This window comes from Chelonoidis abingdonii, chromosome 1 (assembly GCF_003597395.2).
Source record: "Chelonoidis abingdonii isolate Lonesome George chromosome 1, CheloAbing_2.0, whole genome shotgun sequence".
NCBI lineage: Eukaryota > Metazoa > Chordata > Testudines > Testudinidae > Chelonoidis > Chelonoidis abingdonii.
In genome coordinates, this window is record NC_133769.1 from 28,779,652 (window position 1) to 28,796,061 (window position 16,410).

Below are 16,410 nucleotides of genomic sequence, written 5' to 3' on the forward strand. Positions count from 1 at the left end.
TTCCCATTGACATAATTAAATCACTCCTTAGAAGCAGAGGTAGCTATATTGGTGGGAGAAGTTCTCCCGCTGATATAGCGAGTGCTGTGCACACTACCACTTATACTGGTGAAATTTATGTCGCTCAGGGATGTGTTTTTTCACATCCCTGAGAGACATAAGTTTTGCCAGCATAAGTAGCACTGTAGACATGGCCTTTGATTTGACTTCCAATTTTTAAAGGATGCCTTTTTGCCTAGAACTGCCTCTCACTCTGCATAGTCATGGTGGCATTTTTTTTGGGTCCTCTTACTCTTTTTGTTTTATTTGGGGAATACATTTAGTTTAAAACACCATAATAGAGGCCCCCAACCATTTCCGTGCATCTCGCAGGCATTTCATTCTTGTGACTGTTCTAGGATGACCAGACAGCAAGTGTGAAAAATCCAAAACAAGGGGTAGATGGTAATAGGCACCTATATAAGACAAAGCACCAAATATCAGGACTGTCCCTATACAATCATGACATCTGGTCACTCACTGTTCCTTTTAAAGAGCTTCCTCATTTTTGCATAGTTCTCCTTTTTAAAGTTATATGCTATTGTGGTGGGTTACTTTGGTATCCCCCCCCCCAACAAGGATATTAAATTTAATTACATTATGATTGCTATTACTCAGCAGTTCATCTATACTGACCTCTTGGACCAGATCCTGTACTCCACGTAGGAATGAATCAAGAACTGCCTCTAGTGTGATCCTAGGGGAATGTGGAGTAGCAGCAGGGAGGTGGTATTACCTCTGTATACAGCATTAGTGAGACTGTGAATGAATGGGATAAGTCTAAATTATGAACTGCATTTTGTATTATATATTGAACAGATGTCTAATCTTGCCTGACAGCAGCATATTATACCACATTACAGACATTGCTCCTATCCAGGAAAGATTCTTGATACCTTGTTGAAGGAGTATCACAAAGAAACTATCAACATGGGCAATCCAGAGCCCTGACTTAGATTGTCTCTCAACTGCTGACCCACCCCGCTAGAACGATGATTTCCCTATACAGGGGGTCTGTAGATGGGGCAAGCATGACAAGGTGGATATGGGGCTGGGCTTCTCAGTTGGACATGTGGCACAGAGGAGAGATCATTCTACTTAAGAATAAGTTCTGCTCTGTGCAAAGCAGTCGACCATTGCCACACATAAGGAGAACTTGCCGGAAAGAGTGAGCAGGATGGACTCATCCCAGCCTAACAAACCTCAGACTCACAAGAAGAGTGAGATCAGAATAGGGGAGGATGTGTCTCAGAACTTCTGCTCTTTTCAAAGATCTGTAACTCTCAGGCACTCAAAGACTTAAGTCTCCGCTTCAGAGTTTCTTCTGCTAAGTTTGTGTTCCTTGCTTTCCTGGCACTTTATCACAGAAGGGGTTTAAGTAGACACCCAAGCCTGGTCTACACTAGGGTGGGGGAATCGATCTAAGATACGCAGCTTCAGCTACGAGAATAGTGTAGCTGAAGTTGACGTATCTTAGATTGACTTAGAATCACTTACTTCACATCCTTGCGCTGCTGGATTGACGGCTGCTGCTCCCCTGTCGACTTTGCTTCTGTGTCTCGCCAAGCTGGAGTTCAGCAGTTGACGGGAGAGCGATCAGGGATCAATTTATCGCATCTACACTACACGCGATAAATCGATCCCCGATATATCGATCACTACCCACCGATCCGGCGAGTAGTGTAGACGTACCCCCAGAGAGTCCATATTGTAGGTGGAGCTCTGCGGGAATATGTGTGACATCCAGATACCTACTGCAGCTGTGCAATGGTGCCCCATATCCCAAGAAAGGGTCAGATAAGAGGTCAGAGCCTAGGATTATGTACTATAGATCCTGAGCTATCAACAGTGAATAGATTCAGCCCAGACCCAGGTGATTAACAATTGGGTTGACTCAGAAGAGACTACTGACTGTCTTTACAATTATTAAAAATTATTATTTAAAACTATTTTTACTATTTTTTCTTGATTGGCTATTTCTTTGCGAGATATTTTTTGTTCAATCACAAGTTATTGGCCTGATCCAGGATTGATTGAAATTCTATGGCCTATGTTATGCAGGAGGTGAGATTAGAATACTGTAAATGGTCCTGTCTAACCTTAAAATCTGTATGAATAATTTCTCTTTAAAAAAATCAAAACCATCTACTGAATATTCAGCATCTTCTAATACTTTATAATCAGGTCTTTATAATACTTTATAATCAGGGGGGTTGTTATTGTTATTCTTGTTTTTTTGTTTTTTGGAGAAGCAGTGTGATCTTGCATGCTACACACAAGACTGGGAGAAAAAAATCTCATGAGTTTTAATCCTGACTCTGTTACTGACTTGCTTTGTGATACTGGGCAAATCCTTTAATCTCAATCTTTCTTAGTTTTTCCATCTGTAAAATGAGATTACACAAGACTTCCTTACCACCACACAAGAATGTTGTGAGGACTAGTCAATGAACACGTCAGCTGCTTTTTAGATAGAAACAGTAAGTGTTATCAAATTCTACTACACTATTCCATTAAATGAATTGATCTTCAATAAATGTTTTCTATTCTGCTTTAGTGGAAATGTTTATTTTGCATTAGAACTTTTTGAATAAAGCCAGCCAGATGAAATGCACTGGGCATGCTGTTCTGCACTGGGCTTTGATTGATTTATGGAAGGCCATCTGCTGGCACTGTGAAGGACATAAATTATGGCTCAACAAATATTTTGTCACAAGGTCTATACACCTTTTCTGGTTTGGCACCCAAAGAGTTAACAAAGTAACTGCCTGTCTGCTCAGCCAGAACTGACTGGCAGCCCCACAGCAGCTCTGAAGATAGGAAGGCTGCAAGGGAGGAGGGCAGGTCAGCTGCCAGAGAGACACAGACATGGCTTCCTTCTGTAGACTGGTAAGAAGCTGTCAGACAAACCAACACTCCAAAGAGGGGGAAGCAGGGCAAGGCTGGGGAAGCCTAGAGCCGAGGAGAGGTAGGGAGAAGCTCAGGGAGCAGCAAGGGACTAAGGAGGACTGGTTTTGGCTGTTCCAAACAAGGTCCCTGAGCTGAAACCCAGCGGAGTAGGAGGACCTGGGGTCCACTTAGGGTGACCAGATGTCCTGATTTTATAGGGACGGTCCCGATTTTTGGGTGTTTTTCTTATATAGGCTCCTATTATCCCCTACCCCCATCCAGATTTTTCATACTTGCTGTCTGGTCACCCTAGTTCCACTACTAATTCCAGACAGGGGCTTTTGGAGAAAAAAAAGTCTTAAATCCAGGAAACCTAGAGTTGATCAGCCCCCACTAGAGCCACGAAACCTCTGACTCCCCAAAATCCTGAAAGGGGCAGAGACTACTGAGGACCCCTCCAGGAGGTCTTTGGTCATAACAAACACAGACTTGGGCACGAGGACATAAAATGGATGGAGCCAGGTTAAAGTAATTCCACATCTCACCATGGGTGTGTGTGTGTGTGTGTGTGGGTGCTAACATGCTCGCATAAGACGAGCTAATGAGATAAAATCTTTCCGTGTAGGTTACTATTTTGTAACACCAGAACTAGGACCATTTCAATGGTCTGTAATGTGAACACTTTGAAGCCATTTGTATTTTTTTGCTTACAAGAGATTTTTTTTTTTTTTAACCTCAAACAATATTTAAAAGAAGTCTTATTCTTGTGTAAGGATACTAAAAATGTCAGCATGAGATCAGTAGTATTATTTTGTCACAGCATGTGAAAGGAGATACATTCGATCTGGGATAACCTGTACCTCATCTCGTTTATATGTATTCTAAAAGGTCAAGTTTACTATTTTCAGTCAATGTTAGCACCATAATTGCTTGGGACACTCGCCACTCTTAGAGTTCAAGGATTTAACTGTTTAAAAAAGTCAAAACTGAACCAAGTTTGTTAAAAATAATTGCAATACGCTAAAATCTGAAGATATATGGAAGCAGCTCCCTTTGAATTCAATGTGAATCGCTCACAATATATCAGAGAGAAAAATGTGACCTGGTATTTTTTAAAGTGATTTGGATGGGTTGATATTTTCTGTCTCACTGCACAAATGGTTTGTAGACCGTAGAAAGAAAAACTGCATTTGATTATTAATTATTATTTGTGTAACAACAACACCCAGAGACCCCAACCTAGACGAGGACACTATTATGCTAGGTCCTATATCTGAACATAATAAGAAAGGCTCCTGTCCCAAAGAACTTAAAACAGAAGTAGGCAGGACAAAAAGAAAGAAAGTACTACTATGGCAGTTTTACAGATGGAGAACTGAGGCACAGACAGATTAAGTGACTTGCGCAGGGTCACACACACAAAAAACCACAACTGTGTAAGGCAATGTCTACACAGCAGCTAGGAGGGTACTTCCCATGTGAAAGACAGATACACTACCTCTGCTTGAGCAAACATGCTAAAAATAGCAGCATGGCTGGGTGGCACGGGTGGTGGCTCAGGCTAGCTGTCCGAGTACAATCCTGACTAACCCCCAGGTATGAATTCAGGAAGCTAACCCTAGCTGCTGCATCCATATTGCTACTTGTAAGCATGTAAGCTCAAGCAGAGCTAGATGTGTCTGTATCTAAACTGGAAAGCACCTTTCCATCTGCTGTGTTGACATATCCTAAGAGCCAGAAACTAAACCCAGATGTCTTCGGTCTGAGGACTTAATCACAAGAGCATCCTTCTTCCATATAACTGAAGACAAGTTAGTTTCTTAAGATTTAAAATACAAATTTACCCTTCATTTACATTCACACAACTCCACTGTTTGTTTGTTAAACACTGACAGTGTAACATTAAGACATAGGAGGACTGCCTCAAAGATCTCATGGTCTAAATGCATATACAATATCATCCATGCTGAAAGACCTAGAGAACAGCGGTTTTTACAGATTGTACTTTGCTCTGTGCAGTCTCACAGAGCATGAAACATACTGTCAGCACTTAAACAATGAGGTTCAGTGGTAGCCGGTGCCCAAAACAAGTGGTAGGGTTGCAGAAGACAAGCCCTCATTGACTTTAGCAAAGCCAATGCTGAGCACTACTGAAAATCCTGCTCTTACTATTGAAGCATATGTGATGTCAGATGGTCCACAGGGTCTATGGATCTAAGTTACCAAACTCAAAAGACATGTCTCTTGGTCTATATCTCAGAGAAGTAAATATTTTGTAGTACATTAGGAAGGTGAACCTTCAATCTTCCTCTTTCCTCCTAGAGTTTTTATCTATCTAGCGCCACACACCTGGGGGTCAGGTTTTATATAAATATGTATATAAACAACACAACACTTATTTCCCATTTCCCCTCATAGGAAATCCCTGGGCTTAGGTTATGTATTCAGAAGAGAAGAAAACATATATTTTTCAGAGGACCATGAGATACACAAACAGGTTTTAAAATAAACATACAAATAAACAAGCGTAGACAAATCAGCTATCCATTCTAATGGTACTCACCATGGTTTATCCCTTGATACTTTTGAAGGAAAGACTGTGTGCTGTTTGCTAGTGGAGGTAAGTAGATTGTCTTTGGGAGTTCTGAATGGCTTTAAGTTGCTGCTGACAGGGTTGTGGCCGCTGATACAGGATTTCTGTTTAATTTGTACTAGTGATGTCCTGGAATTGGAGGGTGGAGAAGCTGGAGATGGGGAAGGTTTACACATTGAATTGTGTCTTCGTTCTGTAATGGACAAAGAATAAATTTTAAAGCATTTCACAGGCAAAATAAATAAATAAAAGCAGTTAGAAAAGATGGAGTTATACCATTCGGTGTTGAAATCATGTGGCTTTCAGCACACAACATTACGCTAGTTAATTATGGTTGAAATCATTCATAATGCCAATGGGTAAATATGAAACACAAAAACAACTGTGTACAGTGCTCTGAAGATTGTAAAACACCATGTACGTGCTAAATAGCAACACTTTATACTTACCTAACATTTTATCAGGAGATTTCAAAGTATTTTACAAACGTTTTACAAACTGTCAACACCTTTGTAAAGTACAGCAAGCAAACATTACTGTACTAATTTTTAGTACCGAAGGGGAAATGGAGGCACTGAAATGTTAATCCTTAATTAACTGTTCAGTTCTCAGATTACCCACCTAAGGATCTACTAATTTCCTAGGGAGCTCCTTGTGATGGATGGGAGGCTGCTTTATAATAATTTACAAATACTGTATGTGACCTAGTTATTGGGATGTTTACTGTATGAATATGTTGGTTTAATTATGGACTGCAAGGAAAACAAATAGAAAGAACAAAGAATAGCTCAAGATAAGCCATCTCTGCAGAAAACACTTCAGGGTTATAAAAAGACAATGCCCAAACTATTGGCAGCGAAGATTCTACCTCCAGGCTACAACCAAGTTACAAAAATGTGTTTGCCATGGTGGGGGACAATGCTGGGAGCCAGATGAGCAAAAGGACTATAAACAGTTACAAAGATTCTGTCCAGAAGTCAGGCAGTTGTTGGGGAACTGTTCAGCCTGACATTCAGGACTCACCCACTGGAATGGCTGAAGAAGCTAGGTCTGCCTAGCCCTCATTACAGGCTTTAGTTAAATGAGATAAGCATGTAAGCCTGTTTAAGAATCTTTTTTTCTCTAAATGCTTAATTCTTACTGTTCAGATTAAACAATACTTTGGTTTAAGAAGTCTGTCTGACCACTGTATACCACTGGTCACAGACTCCTGAAAGGAAAAACTTCAGGTATTGAACCCAGTCGGAGCTATAGGGTCAGCTATAGGGTGGATGATACACAAGGTACTGTAGCCCAGGGCCCACTTTAACAGTGGGAGAACTGCAGAATTCCATATCCCAGGAGAGGCACACTCAGAAGGCCCGAGACCTGTATGGATGTACTCAGAGGACAGAGGTGAAGCTAGTCCTGTAACCTTGACATTGCCAACTTAAATGTAGAAGTAGCACATGTTGGTCCTTGGCCCATGAGAAGAGGTGCTATATTGGAACTGTTGTCAGCACTAAGGACTGATTGGTCCTTCCTCTTGCTTCTGGAAGTCACCCCCTTCCTTGGCCTGCTATCTCACAGTGAGCCAACTCCCTGTGCTGCCTGCTCCTATGCCCTCATTCATCCTGAAAGCAGAAGGCATGCATTTGCTGCAACAGAGTCTGGGGCTAGTGGGAACCTTCCAGCCAGAGCAGTTTTGTGCTGAAAAGCAGCCTGCCAGCACTTGCTGGCTGACCAGGAAGCGAGGGGTACTTCACCAGATCCCAGGATCCTGTTTCAGCACCACCTGTGGGAGCCAGGTGAAGACCAGAGATGTAGGAGAAAGAAAATGGGTGGGCTGAGTGTTATGCAGTGAAGAGGAGAGTGAGACAAGAGTTCTCATTCTCAGTAGCTCCCTGCAATTTACCTAGAAGGAACCCCCTTATCCTTAGTGACTGGCCTAGCGTTAAGCAGCAGATCAATGACAGGGCCAGAAACAGTGCTAACATCTTTAGGCTCCTAATCCCAAACTCTAGCTACTCATCCACAATTCCTTTCCCTTCGCACCATTATTATTAAAATAATATAAAGATGTTGCTCTTACATTCCATATAGTACAAAGAATTCCCTCACCCCAATGTAAACAAAGAGACTCTAAATTTTAGTTACAGCAGTCAATTAAAGTAATTATTTGCTTCTGTGCTGAGAACCTGTAAGTTATGTTTTGGTCCAGAATACAGGGAAATAGTTCTTGTCTAAATCCATCAAATAAGAAACCTAAAATGAAAAATCCAGCAGAATGCTACCTATTGCACTACTACTCAAGGCCATTCCATTAACCAAAAGCATATTAACAGGAGCTGATAGCATCATGCTGCTCAAACTAAACGATTTGCATTTGAATGACTAATTGTGCATATGTAGAGTTACACTTTCTGGTTTTGGTATTTCAATGATCTTTAAGCGGAGCTTTCTAGGATAGGGTCAAAACATGAAAATACTTTGGCTGGCGTATGCCCAAGTACAAATCTACCATTGTCAGGAAGATTCATCTATGACTTAAATTGTAATAGAAATGTCAGACAAGTTGCTTCCACATCCTTCCCCACACTCACTCTGCCTGCAAGGGCCCAATCCTGCTCTCACTGAAGTCATGGGAATTTTACCACTGATTTTAGTTGGAAACAAGACAAATTCCTAAATGTCACCAGTACTGCTAATTTCCAATAACCAACGGCACTGCCCTCTATTGAAGAAGCAACGAATAAAGTAATATCTATGGTAGACAGATATCTATGCAGTGCTTGGGAACTATATGCTGAATACTTAAAGGCGGTGTGCAAAGGGGGACAAAAGTGGAGGTGTACTCCTTTTTGCTTCTCTAGAGTTATACTCCTTTTTGCTTCTTTAGCACATAAAGAAGTGGCTAGAAAAATATTCTTTTTCATCCACCCCAGTTTTTTCCTTGCATGATTTTTTACAGTGGCCATTCAGGTTATGTCTAGCTTAGAAGACTGATTCCTGGAAAACCAGTGAATGGTGATATTACAAGAGCTCAAAGAAATGGAAGAGAGTTTTAGTCAGAATGTTTTAAACTTTTTTGTTTTTGTTATAAACCTATTTAACATCAATGACCAAACAACACTTTGAATAAAGGAAGCCTCTCTTAATGATTCAATACCCCACCTCCCACCCTTCCAAGTAACTTGTCAGACTCATGATAAACATGCCTTGAAACCACCAAGGTAGGGTGATCAGATGTCCCAATTTTATAGGGACAGTCCCGATATTTGGGGCTTTTTTTTTTTTAAATGGGCTCCTATTACTCCCTCAACCCTGTCCCAATTTTTCACACTTGCTATCTGGACACTCAGTAAAAGAAAAAACTTACGAACATCAATAAGTAAAAAGAGGGGATAAGTTCAATTTTTCAAAAATATCCTTGTCAGATCACCTTTTATTATTCTTCAGATTTTGCATTTCAGATTTCTGACAACAGTTTTACTTGCAATAAGTAATTTTTGAAACGTACTGTTCCTTTTCTTATTTAGTTAAACCGTATTAATTATTTTATGCAATTTGGTCGTGGACCAGTGTCACATCTTGTAACTCTTTTACTGCAAATGTTTGAATTTAATCTACCTTGTCCTGTCAAACAAAACAAGTTTGAATTATATTCTAAATTTTACCACTTTAAAGAGAGGTACCATCTCAGTACCTCTTGAGATTCTGATGACAAGGTACTGTTATGTAACCAATCAAGAACCTCTACAATGACAGACTCCCTGTGAATTAAAACTGTTGGTAAAACCTTTTCCTCCTTAAATATTCAGCAGGGACTGCTCAGACTATCACTTTAGCTATTAGTCTTGTCAAGACTGACTGTCTTCTAGAAAATGATACCTTAAGCATTATACCTAAGGATGTAGTAGTTGAGGGTGATATATCCCATTCATTGATAATTAAAATAAATCTTCTGGAAAGAAAGACACTCAGGTTAATTTACAGACACATATATTGACCATTTAAGATGATCAGTATTTCAGAGTCATCTAAAGAATCACATACATGAGCAGCTTCAGATTTTTTTTTAATATAGTCCTCGTTATATGTAATTTTTAATCAAGCAAGTTTGATTTGTTCCATCAAAAACTTTCCCAATCAATTAATTCTCAAGAGCAAAGCAATACATTCACAATGGAACTTGTAACTCATGTGAAATGTCAGAAATAAGAAGCACTATGTTAATATATAATGAGTTTATCCCTCCATTTTTAAAATGTGTTTGTGTTTGGGGGAAGGGAGGAAAGGTTACCAGGGCAATTTTTAATGTTTTACCTAAAGCATAAGAGAATGGCTGACTTTCTTGTGATCTGTATGGACAGCTATATCTGCCATTTCATTCCATATCTTTGAATACCTACAAACAAAACATGGCTATAAATAACCTTCCTCATTTTCAGCAGGTACTTTGAGAATTACCAGAAATATTACTTGGCCTCAGCTGAAAATACCTTAAGGACTGCTAGAAATAAATGGAAAAATATATAGCTCCCTATACATATGAAAAAGCAAACATCACGTCCATTGTCATACTCAGTTGCCTAAATAGAATGGCTGCATTCTTCCCTTTGCAACTTCCTGGAAATTAAACTTGGTTGTTTAAGCTTGTTTTATTTTTCAGATTACATTTCTATTGATTTGCCAATACATAGCCTATAAAAAGAACAGAAAAAAGAAAAACCACAACTGCACACACAAAAATGCACATACAATTTGTACTCTCCCATTAGGTATTTGCACACACAAATATCCAATAAGGATGTAACTGGCCATTTGTCCAGGTAAAAATGGGATTTCTACATGCACCTGTGGTAATTGTGCATGCAAATTAGGCACAGAAGTGCAAGCAAATTTATATGCATACAACCTGTTGAAAATAAGGTCCTAGATGTTCACGTTAAATAGCATAATCACTGTACATGCATCAAATAACCTAGTCATCCCAGCAAGCACACTTCTATTTTTATTTAAAAAATCCTATCAAGTAACTAATGCTAGATACGAAAAAGCAGCGGAGATAGATGTGTGCCTCTGATAAACCACTACAAGTAATCATAATGCTAAACTGAATTCCACACCTGTTGCAACTTCTGCAGATATCTTGCAATGCTATAAATACATTTGTTCACCTGAGTAGGTATAAAATTTGAGAGACAACATCACAAATTTACTGGAGTGTTTGTAAATTGATACTTTCGCATTACCTATAAATAACTAAGCATAATGCAATTATTTTATAAAAGAACTACTGTTAAATCCACAAGCATTTGTGATCTGTCAGACAGAACACAAGCAGAGCTGCAATCCTCTTTACAGCATTAATCCTTTCGCCTGCCTGTGGGTTTCTGCTCATCCACTCCAGCAACTGACTTCACAGCAACAAAGTTTGGCTTCTGCTGCCAAGGAGTTAACATCTTGGCAGCATTAATCTCTGAGAACAGAGTTCAACTTTCCCCCACTTGATTAAGGTACATGCATTTTAAGAAAGAAAATATAATAAACAACTCGAAGCTTGTTTTATTTAAAATTTTATTACGAGACCCTAAAGTTCATTTTTTTGCTATACAACTAAGTTTCCCTTTTCAGAAAAGCACTGCAAATGATCATTAAACTGTTCCAGCAAACTCTCCATGTCCCATGGAAACATGGATGTAATCCAATTGTTCCAGCCAAATCAGAATTTTGTGCACACCAGATGTGATGTCTTCATGCTGTTTGGGGAGCAAGTCTGGATGATCCCTGAATCTCCAGCACTGCTCTCAGTTTCCAGCCCTCTTTCATGCACCACCACACAATGCAATCCTCTACTTTTCCCAAACCCTCTGCTGCAACGGCTCAAGTCCTCAAGCTCTGGTCTCTGAACCACTTTGCTAATTCCACTGGAAATTCATTGGCTGGTGGTCTTTGGAAAATAACAGCTATTTTGGAGGAAGAGAAACATCTCAATTTCCTGGTCAGAAGCAAATAAGTTCAATTACCTAGTGACATGAGAGGCTATTTATTTTTAACTATAGCACGTGCTCAACCTATATACAGATCCATAATTTTAAAAATACACTAATAATCACTTTGACAAAATGACAATCAATAAGGACATTCAAATTCACGAAAACTGAAAACTAAAATCCTTCCTCCTCAATTCCATCCCCTCAAAAAAAAAAACAAAAATGGAAATACACTGTGCTCTGAAGGTCAACAAACTCAGATTCTGTCCGACTAGTGTCTGGGGGAAAGAGGGAACAAAAATGCTCCAAGTTCCAAAATTGAAAACCCACCTCTGAGAATGCCTTGTTCCTAGCTCTCTGACGACTACACTCATAAGATCAAGCATCCCTGCTGATCTCCACTCCTGGGATAAAATATGAGGTAGTCTCTGAAGTACAGAGGAGATAATAAGCATGCACTGAGTACATTTGGATTTAATTCTAATGACTTGTGTCAACTGTTCATATTTTACTAGATTAAAAAGTTGGATTCTACAGTGGTTTTAGTGTACGTATGTGTTTCTTTCACAGTAAATCCCTCTTTCATCCAAAATGCTTATCTCCATTAACACAAACAATTCTAGGAAAAAGACAAAACAGTTTTCAAAACAGTCTCTTGTGCATCAATGGGAGATACAAAATCACAAAGTGTTGTAAAATGGCAGGAGGGGAAGGCTCAGAGAGGGACAGTTCTGGCCGGGATGGGAGAGAAAGGCAACCACCATTACCAAATGAAAAACCTCAGTCTCTCTTGGAAGTAGTTATCAGGCCAAAAAATCCCTGTGCACAAAGTCAGAGAAAACGTGCTAGAACTTTATTTATGTAGCAACTGTCATGTTCAAACACATCTGCAGTTTACCATGATTTGACTTCCTGTGTAGACAGAGCCAAAAGCAAAAACTTGGTGTGTTTTTTTTTTTTAAACTTTCCAGTCTCAAGATTATAATCCTCAAAAAGTCAACTAAAAAGGCAATCTACCAAAGAGGGTGAAAATGGTATATTCATTCTAAATTTAATTCATGAATAATTCAGTAAACTCAGCACTTTGGTTTACAGTTCTGTATTACGTTCCATTAGAATAAGCAGAAGTGAATTGCTGAAAAAAATGTATTAAAAATATTCTGCTGACAGTAAACAGCTACAATACAGTAAGACTCAGCTAAGTGTTCACATTTATCACTACAGAAATGTCTTTTTTTTAAGTTGCCTTTCTTGAGCCGTACAAGATTTGTGGTCAAATACCTTACATCAGGTCAGACTGAATAATCAGACGACCTTCAGTATAGTATAAATGCTATTTATCTATCTTTGTTTAAAATACTTAACCAATGGTTCAATGAAGTGTTGTATCTCCTTTACAATCTGATTCTGATCTATTAAACTGTTATGCCGTAATTGTTGATGTGCTACTTACTCATGACAATTCCGTATAGTGTGCAAACACAAAATATTGTTTCTCTGAGTTCTATACTCAATTTTAATTACACAGCTCTTCACTGTGCAAAGTTGAGCAATTTATCACCTACTATTTTAGTAAATATTGTATGAAATCTTCTACAGTGTACTAATTCCAGGTCAAAGTTTGAAAATGTGCTTGGCATTAGTTCTAATTAAAAATGACAACAACAACAACAACAACAACAAACTCCCTCTCCCCGAAACAATTCTAGTTAGGAGCCAGAAAACTGAACAACTGAAGTATTGGCAGAGAGTGTCATCTTGCAATAACTGGCAGTTGCTTCATAACCAGCAGTTGCTTCATAACCAGAGCTTATAATCACCTTGTAAGCACTTTCATTTTGTAGCAACAATCTAAAAAAAACCCTACAAAACCAAATATGTGAGGCTAGATAAAAATAAACTCAGATTCGATGCCAACAAACCACAGCAGAGTGTTGTGCGATCCAAGGATAACTTTACCAGTGAGAGTTTGACAAAATAACTGTTCCAAGTTCAGTTGAAACGTTTGGAAACAATATCTGCAAACTGTATCCACCCTTACACTGTGCGCAGTAAAGGAAATGGCACAGTCAGTTTCATTTTGATCCTTCTTGTAAACTGACAAAGGAAATAAACAGCCAGTTCAAAGAAAAGTACTGTTGTTTTGCTAAAAAGCAGTCCAAATAGTATACACTCCAGACTAGGTCAAATGACATTATTTGGAAATTAATTATCAAGTGCTAAAACAACCTCTGAGCTGCACATTTCTTCATTTGCAACAGATACACGTTCTACTTCCTAAAATTAAACAGCTAAAACGACTCCCAGTTTCTAAAAAGGTCTACAAATAAAGGGGGATCAGCAAAATTCTGCAAATACCCTACTAGAAGACGAAATGTAAACTGAAACCACTTACAGAGAAGAACGCGCTGCCAACGTAATCTGATTCCACGATGACTGTAAACATGTTGTACTTTTGGAACGTGAAATGATTCACATTACCACAGACTCCGTCAGAGAAATACAGCAATGTGATTAGGTATTGTGCATGGGTTAGAAATCAGGCAGATGACCTGCTGCAACAAATACCAGATCAGTCGTTGCATACACCAACTGTTTTGACTACAGGCACTTATTAAACAACAAGTTTCAGGTCCTACCAGTTGGACACCAGAACTGATCCTGTGCCAAGAACAACAAGCACTTTGAAAAGTGCTGCTTTTTAAAAAACTATTTATACAAGTAATATTGAAACAAAGTACAAGATTAAAGCAGCAGGAGTAGCAGATATACATATTTGTGGATAAAGGTTTTATTTATTCTTTTTTTTTTTTTTTTTTTTTTTTTTTAAGGTAGGGGTAGGGTGACCAATGTCCGATTTTACTAGGGACAGTCCTCGATATTTGGGGCTTTCTTAATATGGTGCCTATTCATCCTATCCTGCGTCCCAATTTCACAACTTGCTGAGTATGGTCAGCTGGGAAGGGGCAGGGTGGCGTGTGTGAGATGTTTCGCAGTAGTTAGAACCAGGCAAACGCGGAAGCTCTCTTGGAGCACTTTAAATGTATATTAACAATTGCAGGATAACTGGCAACAAGATACAGTCAGATTAAAATCCTAGAACCTCACTATAAACTTACTGGAAAGAGCCAATTCCTCAAAAAAATAAACGATAGAGAACATGTGCTCAGCATACTTTATCGCAGGATTGGATAGTGGAATCTTCAGTGACTGATGTAGAAGGAATCTAAAGGTAAAACTCAGGTGATAAAGTCGGCTAATGCTCTCCAAGAAGTCGAGTCAGGGAACATTCCTGCATTCTTTCTGTTTGGAAAGCAGCATAGCCACCAAGATCAGCTAATTAGGAAATAATAAATAAATGTATCTCAGCATAGTGTTAGAAGCCATTAGCAACTCCTATCTGCTTATATGCTTCTTATTAACAAAAGGAATGAAGCTGTAACCAGCAGGAGTCAGTAGAAAATCCTAACACGCGTTTTACTGCAAAACAGAGATTCTGGCAAGTGGACAGTTTGAGACTGCAATCTGCTGACCTAAAGTTCTATAGTTCACATGGATAAGGTGGATTCAATATAGTCCAGTCTACGATGCAACGCCTGTTAAAACAGTTACATTTCCTCCCAGAGCTGGAATCCATTCAGTGGTATGTGATGAGGGATTCTTGAAAAGGTGAATGAAACTAGTAATATTTATGATACAGATACAGGACTATTGCAACTCAAAGATCATAGACCATAGGTTCAGAAGGGACCATTGATCATCTACTGCCCTCCTCCAAGGAGCCACAACTATACCATACAGCATTAAACAACCCCTAACTCATGAGAGTTATTGAAATCCCTCAAAAATGATCTGAAGACCCAGTGCTGCCAGAGAATCCACAGCAAGCGACCATGCCCACGCTGCAGAAGGAAGGTCGAAAAAGCTCTCAGGGCCTCGCTAATCCGTCCCTGGAGACTTCTTCCCGACCCCAATATGCGATCACTAAACCCTGATCATTGTGGCAAGACTTCACCAGCTCAGCACCATGAAAGAACTCTGCAGTAACCTCAGTTCCCATCCCACAACTATCCCCTCACAACCTATTGAGCCAACTTATCTGCGATATCCAAGATTAATTGCCCAAATTACACACTATAACATCCTCCATAATTTATCAAGCTTAGTCTTAAAGCAGATAGTTTTGTACCATACTTTCCCGGATAGGCTGTTCCAGAACTTACTTCTCCCTAATTGTTAGACCTTCGTCTAATTTCAAGTCAAACTCCTAAATATCCCAGTTTTAACCCATTTCGTTCTCGTGCCACTATTAGTACTATAACTAAATACCTCTCCCCCAAGTAATCCCTGAAATTATATGAGAGAACAATCCCACCCCTTCCGGACCTCTTTGCAGGCTAAACAAGCCAAGCTCTGTTGAGTCTCCTTCATAAGCAGATTTTTCCATTTCCTCCCGGTCATCTAGGTAGCCGTGCCTCTGATACCTTTTCAGTTTGAATTCATCCTTTTAAAACTGGAAACCAACGAACCGCCACAAATCGGTGGGGCTCCCAGCGCCGTATTATAACGGCCTTAACACCTCCTTCTCCTGCTGGAAAACCTCGCCTGATGCATCCTTAAACTGCATTTGCTTATTTAAACACAATATCAACATTGTGCCGGCTCATAGTCATCCTGCGATTAACCCAAAGTCCAAGGTCCTCTTCCCCTCCGTCGCTGCCAAACTGATGCGTTCCCCAACATTATATCCTAAAATTCTATTATTAACCCTAATCAGACCTTGCACTTTTCACTATTTTGATATTTCATCTATTTTATTTCGTCTCTTCTCCAGTTTTACAAGGTGGTCCAAGATCTTCCTGAATGTACCCGGCCTCTCCTGTTAGCAATACCCCCCTTCACTTGTGTCACCGC

General features: G+C 39.5%; 1 protein-coding gene across 12 annotated transcripts in view; it reads right to left on the minus strand.

Annotated features, from left to right (window-relative positions):
* The window catches only part of ATXN7L1 (ataxin 7 like 1), a 197,486-nt gene that overhangs the window by 68,350 nt on the left and 112,726 nt on the right, over window positions 1-16,410 (minus strand). For 8 of the 12 annotated variants that reach the window (XR_012655699.1, XR_004374619.2, XM_075064835.1 and 5 more), the window contains one exon: window positions 5,492-5,714. Coding sequence is in view for 10 of the 12 variants with exons in the window: in XM_075064830.1 (XP_074920931.1) it covers window positions 5,492-5,714 (223 nt within the window). In the remaining 2 variants the exon portion in view is untranslated. Of the gene's footprint in view, window positions 1-5,491; window positions 5,715-9,826; window positions 9,914-13,854; window positions 14,162-16,410 lie in introns of those variants that run through there. The other 4 variants (XM_032787329.2, XM_032787331.2, XM_032787332.2 and 1 more) reach the window with 4 other exon arrangements.